The 22,196-nt window shown below is 49.7% G+C and overlaps 1 protein-coding gene across 2 annotated transcripts in view; it reads left to right on the top strand.

Moving 5' to 3' along the window:
- The first annotated feature begins 4,984 nt into the window (after window positions 1-4,984).
- Dgat2 (diacylglycerol O-acyltransferase 2) overlaps window positions 4,985-22,196 on the top strand; it is a 28,919-nt gene continuing 11,707 nt past the window's right edge. The window contains exons 1-2 of one of the 2 annotated variants that reach the window (XM_031387484.1): window positions 4,985-5,334; window positions 18,189-18,317. In XM_031387484.1, the coding sequence (XP_031243344.1) occupies window positions 5,214-5,334; window positions 18,189-18,317 (250 nt within the window). In that variant the 5' untranslated portion in view covers window positions 4,985-5,213. Of the gene's footprint in view, window positions 5,335-7,432; window positions 7,562-18,188; window positions 18,318-22,196 lie in introns of those variants that run through there. The other variant, XM_031387485.1, reaches the window with a different exon arrangement.

Genomic DNA, 22,196 nt, shown 5'->3' with positions numbered 1-22,196 from the left:
GTTGAGTAAGAATGTTGCAGACAGGATGATGCAAGGAGGTTCTCTGTACATATTGCAACAGAACATTCTAAAAGGGGCCTGGGGCTACTCTGATAGCCGGTTCCCAAGGGGATCAGCTCTGATGTCCATCAAACCTTGGAGACAAGAGAGGAAGGACCACAGGCCCTTCTGAGTCCCCTAAGGGATGGCCTCACTGAAGGTGTGCTCTTGACTCCAGGTTGAAACCCAGAGTGTCCTTGACTCAGCCTTTTCCCCTTCCTCTAGCCTCTCCCTGTGCCACTGACTCTTGAAGATCCCAAGCCTTGGCATCTCTCAAAACACCCTTCTTTTTGGCCCTGTACCCCCTTCATTTTGTTCCCACTGTGTGTCACCATCATTCACTCCTCCATTCCTCCACTCTTCACCCAAGTCCATTTTGTGCACATACCAGTCCCAGAGTTGGACACTGGGACACAGAGAGATCTGTGACCTTCCTGCTTCACAGCAGGCTCTCCATGGGAGAAGACAAACGTGTAGGCACTGGCTGTTACAGGCCCATGAAGGACAGAAGCTAGGGATCTAATTGGGCACAGGGATGGGGGTCTTCCCAAGGCCATGTGCTGCATACCTCCATTCGCTCTCAGCCCAAGTCTCTACCTTTGTTTATTCTACACTCTTGGGTGTTCAGCAGAGCTGACACCATGGGGCTTGTATCACTGCCTGGATGGCAAGAAGTCCTGCCATTAGCCTTGGGGGAAGAAGGGAAGGGCAGAGAATAACCCTGCCAGGTTACCATGGGTTGTCATTGCCCACAGCTCCTATTGGGCAGCTGTTTCCCCTCACTCCCTCTCTGAAGAGCCTTGTCCCTTTGGCTCTTCTGTCCATGGGCCTTAAACGTCACTGGTTTTGGAGAAAGTCTCCCATATTCATGCCCACATCTTTGAAAACAATCTTTGTTATTAAACTTTCCTCAAATTACCCAATTTGTGAGGGCCGTTCCCTGTAGGGAATTTAATTTAAGGCAGAGGTGATCAGGAACAGTGCCATAAAGGTGGTGGGTAAAGGTGTTCTTGTTCGTGATCCTTCAGAACATAAAAATGGGCATGCCTCACTTCTGCTTAAGTCCTCCAGGCCTCTCCATTGCTCGGGGGACAAAGTCCACATTCTATAGGCTGGGAATTAAGACTGCACCCTCTCTGGCCTCCAGTGACCAAGTGGCACGTAGGGATGTCTGGAAGGACAGTGAAGGGCTTAGAAATGGGAGGAAGCCTGAGAGGGTGCAGCCCTGCCACATAGCAGCTCCAGCTGGCAAATTCCTGCCTAGAGAAGATGATGAGTTCCGAGCCAGTGAGCCATGCCAGGCTGCCTTTCCCTTGCCCAAACCTCTGCCCTCCTTCTCTCTGCAAGTGAGGTGAGCCCGTCCTGAGTTGAACCTCAAAGGCCCTAGCCATTAGTGTGACTGGTTTAAATCCTACCCAACGCCTGATATCCATTAGCTCCCTAAGACTTACCTAGTCTTTTCAGTGACAAGATAGGAATAATCTCATGGTGCTGCAGGAGGTGCCTAAAGGGGGATGATGGGTGAGAATCCCCTTTTACCCAAGAGTGCTGTGTTCAAGGTAGATCCTCTTGCAAGCCAGCTGGGATGGGAGAGCAGGAAAGGCATGTGGGTTGCAGGCTAGAGAGGTTGGGATGTAAATTCAGCTTTCCCACAGGTTGAGCACTTGTCAGCTGCAATACTCAGGACCAGAAGCAAAACCAGAAGCACTTCAGATTTCTAATTAGGGATGTTCTGCCTGTGTACATGTACTGTGTGACCCTGGATGTTTCTCTTTAGTTCTCTGCACCTCAACTGCAGAGTGGGGTGACCATCACTCTTGCAGTGGTTTTGAGGTTGGATAGGGGCCTAGCACAGAACAGGGTGCTTGGTAAATGTTTTTTTTTTTTTCTTTTCTTCTTGTACCTCTAGGGCAAGCATCCTCTATGCCTGTGAACCCCCAGGCACTTGTCTATGTGATGGAGGGCCCATCCAGTCTGTGCACACATCCATAGAAACACAAGGCTATGTACACAGTTTCTAATAGCCACCTGCCAGGCAGTGGTGGCACATACCTTTCATCCCAGCACTCGGGAGGCAGAGGCAGCTGGATCTCAGTGAGTTTGAGACCAGCCTGGTCTACATAGCAAGCAGGACAGCCAGGGCTGTTACACAGAGAAATCCTGTCTTGGAAAAAAAAACCAAAACCCTAGTAGCAGCCCAGCACTAGTGACTGTACGGAGTATTCGGACTGTACACTTAGTAGTGGTTACCCTGGTTGAGCCCTTCTTGGATGTGTCTTGAACTGTATCTGGTTGTTCAAAGTGTTCCCAAGCCAGGATGTGTGGTAATGAAGGAAAGGTGACAGGTCTAGAACACGTCTTATAGCTGAGCTGTTTGTCCTCATGAAGAGCAGACAGATTATCACAAAATTCTAAGGATGCTTAGATGTGTGGAGAGAAAACCAGAAGTTAATAGCCATTGTAGGCCCCAACACCCACTGCCCTACAGAGAAATACCAAGTCTGCGTTCCCTCTTCTTTATATTATTATTATTATTATTTGATTTTTTGAGATAGGGTTTCTCTGTGTAGCCCTGGCTGTCCTGGAACTCACTGTGTAGACCAGGATGGCCTTGAACTCAGAAGTCCACCTGTCTCTGTCTCCCTAGTGCTGGGATCAAAGGCGTGTGGCACCACTGCCCGACTTTCATTTTATTTTTATGTGTGTGTGTATGTTTTGCCCGAATGTATGCCTGTGCACCATGCTTGAATGAAGCCAGAAGAGTGGATCTGATCCCCTGGGACTGGAGTTCTGCTCAATTGTGAGCTCTCATGTAGATGCTGGGAATTTAACCCAGGTATTTTGGAAGGTCATCTAATACTCTTAACTGCTGAGCCATCTCTCCAGCCTTACAATGCCTTCTCATAAAGTTCTGTGTGTCTGGTTTTCCATCTAGATACAATCTGAACCAATAGACATGAGCAGTGAGCACAGCCCTAGAAGCCAGATAAGGGAGCTCTTGGACTCCCTCTGAAGCCTTTAGTACATGTTCCCACATTGAAGAGTCTAAATTAGGGACTAGCTTTTTTGTTTGTTTGTTTGTTTTTTGAGACAGTTTCTCTGTGTAGCCCTGGCTGTCCTAGAACTCACTCTGTAGACCAGGCTGGCCTTGAACTCAGAAATCTGCCTGCTTCTGCCTCCCAAGAGCTGGGATTAAAGGCGTGCTCCACCCCTGCCCTGCCTAGCTTTGTTTTTCAAGACAGGGTTTCTTTGTGTAGCTCTGGCTGTCCAGGAACTCTCTGTAGATCAGCCTAGCTTCAAACTCAGAGAACCACATGCCTTGCCTCCTGAGTGCTGGAATTAAAAGTGTATACCATCATGCCTGGCATTAGGGGCTAGATTTTATGGTCCTGTTTCCCAGCCTTCCACTGGCACAGGATGAAGACAGATTCCTGTGCTGAACCATGAGGTCCCCCAGATTTGGCTCCTGTTGTCAACTTTTCAACTCCACCTGTTCCCTTCCTCTTAATTTACTATCTACATCCCCTTTCCAGCTATACCAGGGTTCTACTCCCAGACATCTGCCCATGCTGGAACCTCTGAACATATATGCCCTACCTCTTTGATCATCAGAACCAGGTTCATCTCATATCCAGCAGCAATATTGCCTCATCTTGACTTTCTCATTTATCGTCCCCTGACAAATGACACGTCTATTGGCCAATCTAGTGTCCACTGAGTCTCCTGGCTAAGTTAGACCCACAATGGGCACAGATCAAGGGCTCCTGGACATGGGTAAATTCCAAGCTCAGCAGAGGCAGTCAATGGCAGGCAGGATGGGAGGGCTGGCCTTATGCTTCCCTGCACAACAACCTGGCCATCATTTGACCGCTGGCTGGTCTCATCTCTTGGTTGAGTCTCCACAAAGGGAGGGATTAGTTCTGGTTCTGTGTTCCAATCAGTACCTGGCCCAGAGAAGGTGCACAGGAAAATGCTTAAGTCCACGAACTTGGAATCTGAATGTTTCCAATGGGCCTTGTTTACCCAAAGTCTGGCCATTTGTTATCATTAAGATAATGAATGGTATCTTACTTTCCTTGCATAATGGTAATACCCTTTCTATATTATTTTAGTTGATACATAAGTAGTCAAGATAGGAACTGTCACCCCTATCTTTCTGTCTCCCTCTTTTCCTCCTCCCTCCCTCAGGCCTCTGTCCCTGCTGTTTGGAGACAGGGTCACTATGTAGCCCAGGCTGGCTTCAAACCCTTGATCTTCCTGCTGAGAGAGAGAAAGAGAGAGAGAGAGGGAAGGAGGGAGGGAGAGAGGGAGGGAGGGAGGGAGGGAGGGAGGGAGAGAGAGAGAGAGAGAGAGGAGAGAGAGAGAGCGAGAGCGAGAGCGAGAGCGAGAGCGAGCGAGCGAGCTAGGATTACAGGTAGTAGACTTCATCGCTCTAGGTTCTTCCTGATAGACTCCATCACTCTTATGTGCTTACTGGTAAAAGGAAAGGCTGCGGCACTTGGGTAACTGTCAAGTCCAGCTGTAACCTAACTAATTCCAACACGATGGACTGCAGGCCAGGCTTACCCATCTGCAGCCCCAGGAAAGCGCAGCCAAAAAAGAACACACGCACCCGCACAGTCCTGATCGTTCCGCACGTGCTCAAACTCTCTGCCCACGTTCCAGCTGCTGGACCGTACTAATGTCTGCGAGAGAGGCTTGGGAGAAGGACAAGGCGGCCGCTGGGACAACCAGGCGTGCTTTTCATACACCGGAACTCCAGCTCCCTTTTCCGTACTCTATAAACTCTGGACCGTACAGTCCAGGCCATGCTGCCTTCCCGAGCTCTGTGCATAGGTTATTCCCCGGAAGCCTCGCCCCCTGCAAGAACATGGTACAGTCCGGGGCGGACCCTTTTGCCCCGCCCTGGAGCGTCACGACCCGCCCCGTTGTGAGGTTATAAAGTGCGCGCGCGGCGGCGCTAGGCGCCGTGGCCGCGCTTCGCTGGCTTTCTGCTTACCTAGGGTGGCAGCGGCTACCTACCTCGACTCTCGCCCTGCTGCCACCACGGCCTGGGCGCTGTCCCTCGGCTCCCGGAGCTCAGCGCGAAGCCCTGGCCCCGGCGGCCGGGGCATGGGTCAGGGGCGCGGCGTGGGGCGGCTTTCTGCACGGCCCTGACGTGCACCGGCTTCAGCATGAAGACCCTCATCGCAGCGTACTCCGGGGTCCTACGGGGTGAGCGTCGGGCCGAAGCTGCCCGCAGCGAAAACAAGAATAAAGGATCTGCCCTGTCACGCGAGGGGTCGGGGCGATGGGGTGAGTGTCAGTCATCCCTAGGGCTTTCATCCTGAGGGTACCCACAGCAAGACGACTTTTAGGAAGGGACTCTGGCCATGGCGTGCTGCCCTGTGCTAGACGGACGGCTAGCTAGTTCAGGTTGGTATCCCAGACAATTACTTCCAGTTTTTAAAAGGTCTCACCTTGTAGCCTAGAGTGGCTTCCAACTCTCAATCCTGCCTCGGCATCCCAGGTGCTGGGATTGCAGGTGTGCCTCTACAACTGGCTTCTCTTTAGGGGAACCTGACTCTTCTGCAGCCTGTCCTTTTGGTTAAGGATGAGGCAAGATTCATGCTTACCTCGTCTGGTTACCCAGTTTGAGCCAGGCAACCTGGTATCCTAGACTAGCCTGAGTTCATTCGCCATCCTGGTACTCACCAACATTGCAACATGTGTTACATCACTTCCCATCCCCCAGCTGATGAGGGCGACACCACCCACTCAGCTCAGTTATTAGTGATATTTCACTCTCCAGCCCCCAGGATGTTTCTACCTCACAAGGTGGAGCAGGATTTAGCTGGGAGGAACTGGATGGGGCAGGGTGGTAAGTAGGGTTTTGCAATCCCTTGAAACAGCCACTTGGATGGAGAATATGCCTGCCTGGAACAGGTGTGCCCCTACTGTCGCCAACCCAGACTGTGAAGCCCTCTCAGTGCAACCCTGAATCTCAGAAGTGGGGCAGGAGGCACTTGGGTTTTTTTCATTTGTTTAGCTGGTCTTTGTTTAAACGCTCTGTTTGTCCTGGTATTCTATAGATCAGGCTGGCCTTGAACTTAGATCCTAAGTTGATTTTCCTTCTGTAGAATTGAGGGCTTCAGTGAATGGGGGAGGGGGACATACTATTCAAATCACACCACAGCCTTTCCCATACAAGGCAAAGCACCCCACGCTGCTTAGCTGAAGTTGCAGAAACCGAGGGAGGAGGAACATGCTGCCTAAGTTTTCCTTAGAAGGGCGGTGGTGGTACACACCTTCAATCCCAGCACTTGGGAAGCAGAAGCAGGCAGGTCTCTGGAGTCTGAGTCCAGCCTGGTTTGCAGGATGAGGACATGCTAATTATGGCAATCTTGAAAGTATAGTCAATCAGGAAGAAAATAAGATTGCTGGTAAATCAACTATCTAGTGGTTACCTCTGTTAATACATGTTATATAAAGTCAAGAACATGCTGTATATATACAGTTCTAAATTCAGTCTTCTCTTAATGGTACAGCATGAGTGTTTCTTGCCATTTGTACGTCTGCCATTCTCACGTGCTGGCAACTTCGAGCTAACCCATGGTGGGGTTCCATCCCAGCGTTCCCACCTCACATTGGCACCAGTCCTAGTGACTGTTGCTGTGGTTATCTGCCCCTGGAGAAGTCCCCAAGTCTTTCCATCTTAGGGGGCAAGCCTTTGGAGCTGCCCCACATCCAGCCTACAGCTTCTAATGGCCTCTTCTCAGTACTTCTCTCTTCACTGTGCCTTTTGATGCACTTAACAGGGAAGGGTGTGACTTGCCAGTTTTGATGCTTTTAAATATTCTCAGTCTCTGGGTAATGGCCCTGCCTGCTGTCTGCTATGGCCCCTCCTAGAGAGAGACTTCCTGGGCTCTCTTCTGTCTTCCAAGAGCAGGATGCCTGTTAAATTCATTTTTTGACAGTTTTTTTTTTTTTTTTTCGAGACAGGTTTTTCTCTATGTAGCCCTAGCTATCCTGGAACTCACTCTGTAGACCAGGCTGGCCTTGAACTCAGAAATCCCCCTGCCTCTGCCTCCCAAGTGCTGGGATTAAAGGGGTGTACCTACCACTGCCCAGCTTTGTTTTTGTTTTTTTAACTCAGGAGAATTTGTACTCCATCAGCTCTTGAAGAGTTCTTTACTGTCATAGCAAGAGAGTTTCTCCATGTTGTTGTTCAATGTAGAAAATACAATGGGAAAAAAGTGGGTGTGATTACCTCAGACTGCAACCAGGACTAAAGTGAAATGCAAACTAGTCAGTTTAGCTCTCTGGGATCTACTTTGGTGAAAGACTAGGTGGGGTAAGGGAGGGTGCTCAAGCAAATTTTCTGTTATCTTGCCATCTCCAGGAGGCCTCCTTGGTCCTTGTGGACACTCCCTAGTGGCCTAGTTTGTCTCTGCAAATCAGTTCCCACCAACCACCCTGGTAGTGGCAGTGTTCAAGGAAGGAAGGAAGAATATGGACTCTGTGAAGGGAAGTTCCATAATGGGTGAGAGAGATTGCACTGATCACTTGGTGACTTATTTTGTTATTTTGTTGAAGCCTGGATGGTGTGCATTTGTTGGGAGAAAGGGAGTCTGTGTGTGTGTGTGTGTGTGTGTGTGTGTGTGTGTGTGTGGTTTCTCAAGACAGGTTTTTTTGTTTTGTTTTGTTTTTCATTGCTGACTGTCCTGTAACTCACTCTGCTACCTGCCTACCTGCCTCCTGAGTGCTGGGATTAAAGGCATGTGCCACCCCTCCTGGTTCATATTGGTATTTTCTGATCTCCAAAAGACTGGCTTAGACTGTGTGGCTTAGAGGCTAATAAGTACCCGCAGTTCCATCCCTGCCTTTGCTAGTGGATAGGGAGCTTGTCATGGTAGAGCCCTTGGCTGCTCCTGACTATTCTTAGTTTAATCCACGACCGGGAGTGAGGTAGTGGCAGTAGAGTTCTTAGCCGGGACATTGTGTGGCTCCAAAGCCTACGATGGGGGTGGAGTCATAGTTGCGATTTTAATAGAAGAATCCCGACAGCTGTTTATGATGACTGCATAACTTGGATGGTGGCGATGGAGAACCCCTCCCCTAGGCATATGCTAGGTGGAGGGTAAAACTAAGTGGCCAGATTGTTGGGGTAATTCAGGAACTGAGGGTTGGCAGTCATCTGACACAGTCCTGTAGTCCTGTGATCACAGAATGAAAACCTCGCTCTTGTCCCCACTCCCTCCATGTAGCTTTTCTCACCTTTGAGTTACGTCTGCTGCCAAGGCTCACCTCCGCCAGGAAAGGAGGGTCAGATGCAGTGCTTTATTAGCAGGGATGTGACTCAGTTGCAAGTGTGGAAATTCTGCTCCGCCTCTACCCTCCTGCTCCTAAATTCATCAGCAAGTACTTGAGTTGTCAAACTACAGTCACCCATGGTGCTGGGTCTGGCCCAACCTTCATAGTATAGATTAGAAACAGGTTCCCGAGAAGGGGACTGGTCCGGGAGTAGAAAAGACAAAAGCTAGCACCCCAATTCATCTCCATCTGTGCCTATCAGCCTCCTTAAGCCAGAGAGGCACGGGGTCAGGAACAGAGAGCTGACCATAATACATGCTATACACTTGCCAAGTGATTGTGGATTACTCCATGTTGGGTATGGTGTCTCCTTCCCGAGCTTTTTGAGGAAGCTCCCCTAGGCTTGGTGGATAGGGATACCAACAGCCCATGGAACTTTCGTCTGCCTAAATAATGTCCCCTTTCCCCCAATCCTTCAGACCTCAGATCCTGTGAGGCTGCCTGAACCCCTCCCACCATGTTATGACCTCCTGGCTGCCATGTCCTGTGCTGGTGGTCTTTCTGACCCTCCATCATTGTGTATGAGTTAGTTCTCTCTCAGGGTCTCTGCACTTGCTCGCCCTTCTCAGATCTTGGCATGCCAATCCACATTGCCACCACATCCTCCAGCTCCCAAAGCTTGTACCTTGGTAGTCCTTATTATTACCTAGTTGTGACATGTGCGTATTGTTTGAGTAATTGTCAACCCTTGGGGACAGGGACCTCATTTGTCTTCCTTAGTGCTGTGTCCCTAGTGTCTGACCCTGGATCCCTGGCGATATTTGTTGAGTAAAAGGATCATTAGTGGGGCTTCCAGGACCTCTAGGCAGAAAGCCCTGCTTTTAGCTTCAGTGTAATTCCTTAGCTGTCCCCAGAACTCTTTGCTTGTATGTGCTAAGTGTTCTAGAGTGCTTGTATGTCCAAAAGACCCTCAGTCTGGTTAAGAGCTTGCCTTGGGAGTTGAGTGCTAAGTGGGTAGAGCTAGGCGTACCGTGATCCACGCGTACTTTCAAACTATTGAAGGCCAAAGTCAGGATTTCTATCCTGCCCCACTCTGGGACATGATGGGTTTACTGTCTCTGAAGATTTCATTTTCCTGTTTTGAAATAGTCAAAGCTGGGTGTGGTGGTGCACACCTTTAATCCCAGCACTCAGGCAGAGGCAGGTGGATCTCTGAGTTCCAAGACAGCCAGAGTGTTGGGAACCTGATATCCTAAGTGGCATACTTCCTTGGCCTCATCATCAAAAATGACCTTACTTCATAAAAACTGGATATATGAAGACTGGTTCCTGGAGTGGACTCTCCTGGGTATGAGCTTGCAGTTTGGTGGCTGAACATGCTTCTTACTGTGTCAGCCAGCATGCCTGACTTTGCCTCAGCAAGCCACTGTCTCTTGCTGATTGTTAGTCTTTTCTTGTATGAAATGGACAGGGGTGTGGTAAATGTATTTTCACTGTCGTGCTACTGAACCTGTGAGACCCTTGTGTCAACCCCACAGAAGCAGGGAGCCTGAGAGTCTGCTCTCAGAGCAGCTGGTAATTCTGAGGCAGGCCAGGAATCTCGTTCTGTTCCTGCCTTCCACATTGTGCCAGCTCCTTGGTGCGGTGAGGAGGGCTGACCAGCCCCTTTGGTTCCTTCCAGATCAGGGGGAAGTGTGTTGCCTCCCACCCCCTGCTCTTCTTCATTCTTACCCTCTGTCATCCCAGAAAATGGGGCTTGTATCCTCCTTGGGGCCCAGGTAAGTGCCCTAGAGGATCGTACCTCCCTGTGGATTGTCATAAGGACCTATTCTGGGGACTCCTTGGTGACGCACATGCAAGCTGGTGGTGTTGCCATAGCAGCCCCTCCTCCAGGATTGAATGTGCTGAGTCAAAGAGTGGGGGTTGAGAAAGCTGGCACTAGGGTCGCATGTCACTCTTATCACAGTCCTGGTTGGCTGTTGAGAACCTAGCACCCTAAAAGACTTACTTTTTTGCCTTTACCTCTCAGGACTCTACCTAATTTAATGAAAACTAAGTATGTTAAACCCTAACCCTCTGGAATAACCCTTGTAGGAGCCAATGTTCCTATTAGATCATTTGTAGATTAAAAAGCCATTAGGAATTGTAGCAGAGTGCTACAATTGACAACCTCAGGTCTCCTCTGCTTTGTTCTTATGTGCCTTACGTAGTGTTTGAGGGAAACCTAGAGAGAAGGAAGGGTCCCAGAACAATCTAAGGAGACTGGGATGCTGGGCTCCCTGTAGCAGGCTCTTGATGGCCTAGCCAGGTACTTCCCCCAGCACTGCATGGATTTGTGGTGATTTCGTCTTCCCTTTGGGCTAAATATCGCTATGGGCACTATTTTGGGACATATAATTTCCATAATAGCTCTCAAAGGAGATTGTTCATCTTTCTGGGAAAGAACTCTCCAGTGCGTTAGCAGGTGAATCCTGGGAGGTAAAGTTAAAAAAGTTAGCATGGCTAGCTTGCTGCTCTGTCCAAAGTTGTTGGAAGGAGTGGAAATTGATGGGCTTTTCCTGGTGTTCAGGGTAGAGACCTGTACATGGCCTTCCAATCCTGCCTGCCTGCCTCTCAGATTCAGATTCAGTCTCTGCTGTAGCTGGACTAAACTTGTAGACCTAAGTCCTCAAGTTTGTGCTCTTTGTAGATGCCATTTGCAGGCCTCACGACTTCCTTGTGTTTGGCTGATACCTCATCTGAGCTGGTACATCCCCTCCCTAGGACAGTTTGGGGACATCCCTCTGAGCCTGGTCCTTTCAAGCCCTCTGTATATAATTCATAACCTTGTCTCCCCAGCTATGTCTAGGGTGGGTAGTACAAGAATTAACACCTCTGGCAGGTGCCTAGGAAGCAGAAGGGCGGTGAGGACTGGAAGCTTCTCTCTGAGTCCGGCGTCCTTAGGAAGTACATTTCTCTCTGGAGCCTTCCTGTTGTCCCTGACATTAGCCCATCCTTCCATTTAGAAAAAAACTTTTCTATATGGCACAGGTCAACTTATTTCTGTTCTCATCCAGGCCATTTTTACTTATTACAGTCCCTTCAAGCATTCAGGTGTTGACCAGGTGGTACCTGCTCTCCATATGGCTCCATTCTGGGCATAGGAACCCAGACAGAGTGAGACATAGTTCTTGCAAATGAACACACACCTCATAGTCTAAAGGGCTTTGAATGTAGGAGAGGCAACCTGTCAGCGAGGGAAGGCCATCCTCAGTTGGGCACAGGAAGACTTCCCAGGGGGAGGGTGATAGGCAAGTTGGCAAAGAGCCAGTGTCTGAAAGGGATCCCCCCGCCCCCAAAGTATGTGCTAAACAACTGACCAGACTCAAAAGCAAGAGGACGATGCTTGGTGGCACTGCAGGCTGGTTCAAGAGCATGTGAGGTGGTGGTCGGGGACAGCTCTGTGTACAGGGATTGGCAGAGCCCAGCACTACAGTAGGACCGAAGCAGGCCTCCAGAACTATCAGTTCTACCGCGTTGGCCCTGTCACCATCACATATGTGGACTCTGGCCGAAAGTACCTCCCTGAGGCCACCCAGAAGACAGCTAGCTCACCTCTGGCCTCTAAGATATTGCATCACTTTGGCACTTGACTGGGCGTCCTGACCTCCCAGCCCCTCATAACCATGCAGCTTGTGCACAGTCCTTAGGAGCAACTTAAGAGTAGCTTCCCCCTCCTCACACCAAGGTAAAGTTTCGGTCCACTGGCCCAGATGTGACATCCTTGGGACCTGGGAATGTGGGCAGGATGCCTTCCTGCTCAGGGAGCTCCAGGGCCCCTGGTGCCTCTGCTTTTTAGAGCTTTCCAGCTATGATAGCTGGGCCAGTTCTGATTGGTTCTTTCCACAAGTTATTTGGGTTCCTTACAGGACCCCTGGGTCATAAGTAAGGACCCTGGGTCTCAAGGAGGGTGGCGATTTGCAAGAAGCCTTAGATCCTGGGTTTGTATTGCTTTAAGGAGGGGCAGGTGTTGTTACATTCATCAGGCAACGCAAGGCTATTGATGCTCACTTGATGATTAGCTGCCACTTACGAAGATCCCTCCCAATGGAGCTCTCACCCAACCCTGATCCCTCCTAATACCCTCAGCAGTCTTCCCGAGGTAGGTATTAGCCCCACTGTACAGGTGAGGAAACCGAGGCTTGTATAGGCAGTGACTCATCCAAGCCACACTTCCTGTATGTTAGAGGCAGGATTTCCTCACTCTGGTTCTGTGGATGTCTCCTGGGTACAGGCTGCCCAGGGACATGGTCTCCCTGCTGCTGTGTGTGGCACATGCTTCTTCAACACCTGTGTTCCCACCTTCTGTCTTCAGTCCAGGGACTCTTTGTCCCTGGCTCTGGCTCATTACCTCAAATTCTTTTTCTTTATAGCTTGTCTTCACCTGGTAGCACATCTCTGCCTCAACAGTGGGGGAGCTTCCAGGCAGGTGGGGCTAATTCCCACCCCTACTAACACCCATCCCTGGCAGCTCCTTCTAAGAGCTCATGTGTTGGGTCTTATCTGTTATACTGCTTTGACTAGATAGTCCTCTGTTTTCAACTTCTCTTTGGGACATTCTGATTACCCCTCCCCACTTTTTTGGGTTTTTTGAGACAGGGTTTTTCTGTGTAGCCCTGGCTGTCCTGGTACTCACCCTGTAGACCAGGCTGGCCTCGAACTCAGAAATCTGCCTGCCTCTGCCTCCCAAGCGCTAGGATTAAAGGCATGCGCCACCACTGCTTGGCCTGGATTGTTGATGATGTGTCTTGACCCTGCCTTATTGGAGCCCCCTCTTTGTTTTGGCTGTTCTATCACCAACAGTCTCTGCTTGCCTTCCTCCAGAGCCCCTTCTGTACTGTTTTCCCTAATGCACAACCTTGTCCCACCATTAGCACACCATATGAAAAGCTGTCTGCTCACTATATTCTTTCCACTGGGAGGTAAAAGCAGCAACTGTCTGGCCTAACTGGCCACATGCACCTTACATCCATTAAGAAGAACTTGTTACCTATACACATCTATACACACACATGCACACTACAGTCCCTGTATGGAGGTCAGAAGGAACTGGTGTTGTACAGCATGTGTGTCCCAGGATTAGGACTCTGTTCATCAGGACTGGAAATAGTTACCTTACGCATCAGACTCCCATCTATTTTCTCATTTAATCTTTTCCAACAACTCCATGAGGTTATTCTTATGCTCAGAGAGCTTAATCACTCATCTCATGTCACAGAGCCAGACAGGGCAGAGCTGGCCCTTCCCCAGAGTGGGGGCTTAGGTGCACTCTGCCACCCTTAGGCAAGGGTGAGAGAAAGCTAGCAGGCCCTGGGAAGCAGCCTTCTCGCTCACTCTGATATTAGGTATTGAACAAGAGGGTTCTAACACAGTTCACATCGCTCCTGTTCTTGGGTCCTGAGATAGAGGCTGTTGGGTCCACTGGCAGGCAGCTCTTGTGACCTCAGTAGGAAGGAGCTTGACCATGGGAGCTGCTGGGTAGGGTTCTCCCTTGCACAGCCCATCTGCACAGAACTGTCCCCATGACAGTGAGGCACAGTGTAGGCAGAGCAGGCTGCCCTTCTTATCCATCCGGGTGTTATCTTGGGTTTGGGTGTAGACTTTCCATGTTTAGTAGGGGTCCCGCCCTCTGTACCATGGCATTGTTCAAGTGATTGAAGGGACTTGGGAGTCTCAACACCTGCCCGGAGTCTGGCTTCCTGTGCCCTCTCCATGAGGTTAACCTCTTTGGGTTTCAGCATTCAGGTTTCCTCCTTGTCGTGTGCTCTCCTGAGGAGTACTATGAGACAGTGAGATGGCACAGTGTGGTAAGACATCTGCTGTGGGCTTCTCTGGCATTCCCTTCCCTCTGTCCTCCAGACATGGAGTGGTACATGAGCTGTGTGCAGGGATCAGCCTCTTGAGTGGCCTGTGGGAGCCTTGGCTTCACAGGGCTTGTCTGTTTACTCTCCACTATATAGACTTCATCTCTTCTGTGAAAAACGATGTTTACAAGGGGAGGTTCTGTTCCCTTCATGAGTCAGGGAGCCTACACTTAGAGTGGCCAGAGAGGCTCAGTGTTTTCAGAGCAGGGCTGGCTTGGATTCTTGAAAGCAGCCCTGGGCCAATTGGGCATCTAGTAGCCTCCTTTAGGGCCAGCCATGTTGGATTTGTCCAGTCATACAGCAACCTTTATATTGCACACCCTCCCCCCGACCCCCTACCCCGGGCCATGACCCTGTGTGAGGTCCTACACACACAGATGAGTCAGGTCCAGTCTTGGCACTCACAAGTCACTGATAGGGGTGGGTGGCCAAGAACTATACTTGGGATTCTGTGAGACTGGAGCTGTGTAAGAGCGAAGAAGAGTGGGTGTGCTCAGGGAGGCTGGGAGGAGGAAGCTGGATTTGGCTAGATGCTAAGACTCTCTTGCCACCCTACCTCAGTCAAACAGGCTGGGTGTGGAGGTGGTGGCATCTGATTAGCTTCCTTACCAGCTGGACTTCTTCCAACCAAGCTCAAGTAGGGGAAGTGTTAACAACCAGATGGCAAAGGCTAGTTATGCCCTGGGGATGTACAAGGGAACCCTCGCTTCCGGGTTCCCCAGGTGATCGCCACAGGGCTACTGCTGCAAGCTAGTGAACTTGAAGGGTCCAATTCTGGCCAGGAGGTAGACACCAGGGACCATGAGCTTGATCTCTAACTCACTCCATTTTAGAGATAGGGAAACTATACACCAGAGAGGGAAAGTCACCTGACCAAGTTGACACAGGAATTGGTGGCCCAGCTAGGACTAGAGCCCGAAGGCCTGCAGCCTCTCTTTGCTCTTTGAGAAGCCTTCTGTAGCATGTCTGTCATTCAGCACTCAGGAAAGCTGCAGCAGAATTGCAAGTTTGAGGCTATCCTGGGCTATGTGAGACTCAACAAAACCAAAGCTAATCATTAAAACACAAAATACAAACAAGAAGAACATGAAACTGGTCTGTTCTGCCCTCTGATTAATTTCCATCACCTCCCAGCGTCTCCTAGCTTCCCCGTGGGGAGAAGACAGAAGGGACTTGAGACCAGCAGCGTAGGGGCAGATGCGAGCCTGATTTGGGGTCTGACTAGAGTCCCACATTCAGAGGCCCTGGCCGTGATCAGCATCACATGGTGGTGTGGGGTGGTGATACAGGCTCCCAGGATTCCAAGCTTCAGAGCTCCTCGGGCACCATTCTTGCTGCTCTGCCCTGCAGGGAAGGAGCCCTTAGGCACCCAAATGCTAGAGTTGAGTGCTTTTTCCTAGGCTAGAGTTGAGTGCCTTTCTCATACTAGCCAGGCCCTGTCTGGGCACTGGGGACCCAGATGTGGATCAGAACTGACTTGGCCTCAGCAGCATCTGGTCTCATGTGACAATCATCTTGAACTATATCCTTTGCACAAGGAAGAGTGTGTGGGAGCTGAGAGGGAAGGGGCTTCCTTCCCTATCCCTTGCTGCTCTCTCCTCACATCACTGTCAAACAGAAAAGCTCCCTGGGGTGGTAGAAAGCCTGTCAGGCTCCAGGCTTGGGTGGTCCCAGGGAAGAAAAGATTGTGCCTCCCTGGAGGACATACAGCTCTCCCAATCAGGAAAGCATAGTGTGTCAAGCAGGGTGTCGCCTCTCAGGGGCAGTCACTGTCTCCTAGGCCCCTTAGGGCTTCCACTGGAGCCTGGACTGGAGGCAAGCCAGGCAGGTGAGGATGTGGGAGTGGATCTTAGGAATGTGGTCCTGCGAATCACCCCCAGCCATTCCAGACACCTGCCATTTCCTCTCTCAGAAATGCAGCCGGTCCTCCCTGGACTACATTCCCATTTTGTTGGTAGGGCAGGCAGTAGGTGGTTGGTCCAGTGAGGCAGGGCAGGCAGTAGGTGGTTGGTCCAGTGAGGCAGGGCAGGCAGTAGGTGGTTGGTCCAGTGAGGCAGGGTAGGCAGTAGGTGGTTGGTCCAGTGAGGCAGCGTAAGAACAGAATGAAGGGCTCTGGCCTGCTTGGATATGGACCTGCAGAGTCTCTCAGGCTCTTGGTTTTGTCTGTATAATGGGATGAGGGTTGAACAAAATGGGGATACTTCTTTCTTTTTACTTGGAAGCAATTTCAAAAGATTAGGGGGACTTGGGACTTTGGGGTTTTTGGGGGGGGTTCTCAGTTTTGGGTGGGGCATAAAGCCAGTAAGGAGTTTCTGCATGCCTCCCCCAAGCTGAATGCTGCCCCAGCTACAGTTGGCTGTGCTAACTGAGATGCAAGGCTGGCCCGCCAGCGTAGGGTGAGGGTTTTAGGCCGGCCTTGGGCCTCACTTCCCAGCAGGCTCAAGGTATCTTCCTATGCCCTATGTGCCTTTCCTTAACCAATCCTTCAAACTCTAGCTGAGGTTCTGCCTACTGTAGTGGTGGATCTGGTAACAGAAGGCATTTGTCATGTATTTATTTCCTGCCTAGCAGAAGGCTGAACCCTGGTTCATTCTCTTACTCCATGTGAGACTTAGACATGCATTTATTTCCTGCCTAGCAGAAGGCTGAACCCTGGTTCACTCTCTTACTCCATGTGACTTAGATACTTCTAGTTGTTTCTGAAATTTTAGCACCTGGGGGTATTGTCAACTGCAGAGTTGACTCAGTGGACCCTGGCATTTCTAACCTGCTCACAGGTGATATGATGGTGTGTCCCCAAACAATGCTTAGGACAAGACATTGCTGCAGCACCTTTTGTCTTCCTGCCAGTGTGGTACCTAGCCTTGCCTCATGGGCACCTGTGCTTAGTCCTCACAGCCATTGTTGATGACAGTGGTGTAGCTAGCCATCACTATATCTTAGACTATATCTTGGAGGTTTGTTCGTCTTATACATATGCTTGAGACTTATCCGCACATAGAGTCTAGAGAATGAAAGGTCATAAGATTCTTAAGGATATAATTGTGACAAGGTCATTTGTCTTCCCTAGTGCCACCTCTCCTATAGGCACCTGGCTTCCTGGCAATACTACCTTTAGTTGTTGGAGTCCCAGGGGTCATCCTGGGTCTACAACTACAGAGCCAATTAATTGAGCACATGTTGTCCTGATTTCCAGTCTTGGCACTTGCTTTAGAAGCAAACATAAGTACAGCTCTAGATCAGGTGCTTCCCTGTGTCCTGTGTGTCTTTGCTTAAACACCACTCCAAACACCAGCTTGGGTTTTATCTGCAGTGCTGGGGAGCATAGCTCCCCACTTTAGGGGAAGAAAGATAGCCCCTGCATCTCCCCTAAGCCCCAAGCTTTGGGAACTACAGTGAAGATAAATGTAAATCCCTCTTTAGCTGGTAGTGGTAGTGCCAATCGGTTGTTGGGATGGGAATGAGAGTCAGTTCATGGAAAGAAGAAGGGTGTCCAGAATAAAAGGGGTGTGACAGGGATCTGGGATGTTCAAAGTACACTTGGACAAAAATCAAAACAAAATATTGCAATTGGATGTTGAACCTCTGTCCTTGGCCTCATAGCTACAGATGTCAAAGATTAAATATTTGTACTAGACCCAGATAAAGGAAGATATGTGTTTGGGGCATAGGAGATAGAAGAGATCTGGCCTCCTATATATGGTCCAAATCCAGGGCTTGTTCTTAGTTTCCCCAGTACTACATCCCCTTGTTTTCTATGTAGAAACTATGATAACGGGGAAGGCTGTAAAGCAGCCATTAGGAAGACATTTGGTGGCCGAGTGGGGGCTCAGTTATTTCTGATTCTGTGGCCCGCATTCACCTGTCTAGCGAGGCATCTGTGGGAGGGTTGTTACATTGAGGTGTCTGAGGCTGGGGAGCAGGCTTCTCACAAACGGATTTCTTCTTCTGCAGGCACTGGTTCCAGCATCCTCTCGGCTCTCCAAGACATCTTCTCTGTCACCTGGCTCAACAGATCCAAGGTGGAAAAACAGCTACAGGTCATCTCAGTACTACAGTGGGTCCTCTCCTTCCTGGTGCTAGGTAAGCTCCCCTAGGGTGGTGGTGAATGGGGCTGGGGGGGGACATGGTTGCATCCAGTGAGGTCATCTTTCCACCCAGCCTCTTTCCATTTACTCCCATAACATTCCACCATTAGGCACGCCAAAAACCTTAATCCATGTTCCTTAATTCCAGGTTCTTGGAATGTCTTTTGTCAGGTTCCTCCTACACAGGTGAGGAAATGGAAATGTAGAGCTTTAGTGACAGATCATGACATGGCAAGTTGGAGTTTGAGTCAAAGCCTAGTGCTTTCCCTTACCCTGAGGTCCAGAATTAATGGATAGAGACCATGGTAGGCTTTAGATTCATTGAACCCCTAAGATTAAATGTAAGACCATGTATACATTTTTATTGCTAGAAAGGCTGTAGCTATCCTCAGATCCTTACAGAGTCACATGGCCCCAGCAAGGTGAAGAAACAGGTTTGAGGACAGGGCTCAGGCCCTGAGCGTGGTTTGCATTAGTATACCAGGGTAGAGGAGACAGTGCAACCTCATCTTTGTTCAGACAGGAAGGAAGAACCTAGTGGGGACAGAGCCTTGTCCAGAGCTACAGAAGAAAATAGAAGGAGCCAAGACAAGAATTCAGTGACCCCAGCCTCTCGGTCCCCTGCCTAGTCTGCTTTGCCAGCTCCTGTTGTCTCTGCACTAGAAGCCACAATTTGCCTTAGTGGGTCATAGCTTGGCTGCGGGGCACTGGATACATTGTGCAATCCTAGCCCAGAGAGCATGTGATAGGGACTAGGGACTGGCCCCAAGCTGTAAGTTAATGATCTGTGAGGCCCAGCCCAGCCCAGAAACTGGCTCAGCGTGTCCTTCCAACATGCTGGTTGGTGTAGGTGAGAGCTAAACCAGGGCAGATGATCAGGCCTGCTTAAGCTACTGTTAATGACTACTTGAGTAGTTGCAGCCTCTCCCTCCCACTGTGTCCTAAGCTTGCTGGCAGAGGCTTACTCTACTGCCATGGATCTCCTTCATGTTTCTCTTAAACAGTTTCCTGTTTTGTTTTTATAATGGGCCATGTAGTCCACTAGACCTCTGGTGAAAGCTGAGGGCCTTTTTGGCTCTCTTAATTGTATAAATAAAGTGCATTGGGTTTTAAAGGAAATAATAGTGCCTCGATATAAATATGTAAACATTTGAAGCCCAGTTGGACATCTAGTAAAGTGTGCTCTTTTATTATGTGTTGAGTTAGAACATGGCAGTAGCTATAATAATTACTAATCTTAAGTAGTAATCAATGGAGCATCATCAGGATTGTTGAGACTGCTATAATTCGATATGAATACACCCTTGTCATCTGTAGGTATCATGTCAACAGGCTTTGCTAATACTTCTGTGGTTTAGTGAAGGAAATGCCAAACTGGATTCCATGTGATTTCAGTAGAAAATCTAGATGTCACTTTGCCCCCCCCCCATACAAGTCCATAGGCACTTACAGTATTCCAGATCATGTGTTAAATTCCAACATCATGCCATTGTATCTTGCCAACTCTCTGTAAGAAAGTAAAGGCAGTAGCCAGTCCATGGCAGGGCCATGTCACCAAGTCTGTTTGGTCCTAGAGTCCCTGTTCTCCACAGCCCGTGCCTCCTACCGAAGAGCACCCACACACTGCCCTGTCACCCACACACTGCCCTGACCCACCTGCTGGGGGCAGAGTTCTGCAGTGTGAGGTGCTTGTGGCTGCCAGGTACAGGAAGGGCTGCATGCAGGTAGTTCTGAGCAGTCCCTGGGTGGAACAAGCAGGCTGAATCAGTCACTGTGCTAACATGTCCTGGGCCCAGATGGGCTTCAGCCTCATCACCTGAGGGCATGGCACAGGCAGCTGTTGTAGGTTCTCCAAAAGGGAGAACATTTTATATGCTAGCTCTTAGTTGTCTTTCCAAGCCTCCCTCTGTAAGGTTTTTGGATGGATACAGGATCTCATTATGTAGCCCCGATTGGCATGTATGTATGTATGTATATGTATGTATGCAGTCCAGGCTGGCCTCAACTTATAGAGATTCACCTTCCTCTGCCCCTAGAGATCTGGAAATAAAGTTGTGTGCCACCATGCCCAGCAGATAGCTCATTCTTTTTATTTAAAAAACCTATATTGGTGGCTGAGGCTGGAGAGATTAATCTCACCTTGTTCTAGCTCCAAAGTTGCTCATGGCTTAGCTCTTTTGGATGGGCAGGTGGTGAGGGAAAATGTACATCCCAAAAGGGTGGCGGCAGCCCCAGCTATGTAAGAGCCAGGACTGGAATACCAACTTTGGGCTTCTGTCAATTAGTCATGCAGAAAGAACAGGTATGAAGTGATGAGCTTCCTTCCCATAGCAACCAGCGTGCCAGCAGCGAGTGCATTAGGATATTTTCACGACACCCTTTCTGAACTCCAGGAGCCTGGTGAGGCCCTGGAATGAACTGAGCCTTTCTTTGCTTTGGACACTGCAGAGGCTGGCACTGGAGGAACCTTTTTCTGGGATCAAGGAAGGGGGCCAGAGGCAAACTGTTGGAACACTGTGCTATATGCAGCCTGAATATAAGCAGGACTCTTCCTAGCTGCCTTAGGACCCATATTGTCTTCAATAGGGTATGTGGGCTACAGATGCTTCCCAAGACTCAACCTCCTATGTGTGTACCACTGTTAAATTGTCTTAAGAAACCATATGCCCGGCTGGGTGGTGGTGGCACACATCTATAATCCCAGCACTTGGGAGGCAGAGGCAGGTGGATTTCTGAGTTCAAGGCCAGCCTGGTCTACAGAATGAGTTCCAGGATAGCCAGGGATATACAGAGAAACCCTGTCTCAACAAAACAAAACAAAAAGAAAGAAACCACATGCCTGCTCTTCAGAGACTGTCGTCTGGTTTTAGTTCTCCTAGGGAAGGCTCAGGAAGAAGAGCGTGAGAACCACAATTTCCCTGTTCTTAGGTTCACAGAGATCTGCATCTAGACTTATTCTTTCTTATGGAAACAACTCTCAGACAGGCTTAACATTGTAGATGGAAAGGCCTATGAAACCTGAGACCTGCCTCCACCCAGGGTGGAGGATTTAGAGGCAAGAGATTGTATGGTGGTGTAGTTTGATACTGAGGAGCATTCTGGAGGAACAGGATCTGATGAGGACTTAAAGACAGGGTGAAAAACAGGAAGAGAAGCCATGATGGAGGCATCTAGGGGAGGCCATGAGATTCTGGCTATCCTCTCTGGGCCAGGCCATTCAGCTGCATGGCCTGCCAGCAGGTCTAAGTACAGAGACCACAAATAGGTGTCCAGGAGAATCTTTCTTAAGTGTTCGGGGAGAGGGAGCCTGGTGGGCTCTGCTCTGGCTCTGGCCTGGGGCTGCCTAGCCTTCTGTATGTTAAAGGGGACAGCTCTCCTGTGACAACAGTCCTCTTCACCCCCGACTCTACCCCTCACCACCCATCCCCATCACAATCTGAGATTTGTCTTCTTTGGTGAACTTGTATGACCAAGTATGGACCATGGACTTCAAAGTCTGAGTTTAAACCCTGGCTCTCCTGGGTAAGGATGGGCAAGTCACTCCTGCCAAGTTCTCATCTAAAGCAGAATAAAAGTTACCCTGCTGTAGTGACTCTGGCTGAGTCCATCTCTAGAAGTAAAGGGAGATACTTAGTAGATATTCCTTCCCTGTGTCCAGGGTCTTTGCTGGGCACTGACAAAGGGGCCATGCAAGGAGAAGATATTAAGAATTGCTTCACAAGCCGGGCAGCGGTGGCACACGCCTTTAGTCCCAGCAGTTGGGAGGCAGAGACAGGCCGATTTTTGAGTTCGAGGCCAACCTGGTCTGCAGAATGAGTTCCAGGACAGTCAGGGCTACATAGAGAAACCCTGTCTTGAAAAATCAAAAAAAAAA

The sequence above is a fragment of the Mastomys coucha genome, unplaced genomic scaffold (genome assembly GCF_008632895.1).
Source record: "Mastomys coucha isolate ucsf_1 unplaced genomic scaffold, UCSF_Mcou_1 pScaffold21, whole genome shotgun sequence".
Classification (NCBI taxonomy): Eukaryota; Metazoa; Chordata; class Mammalia; order Rodentia; family Muridae; genus Mastomys; species Mastomys coucha.
Note: the sequence above shows the minus strand (reverse complement) of the source record. Positions and strands in the feature narration are given on the sequence as shown.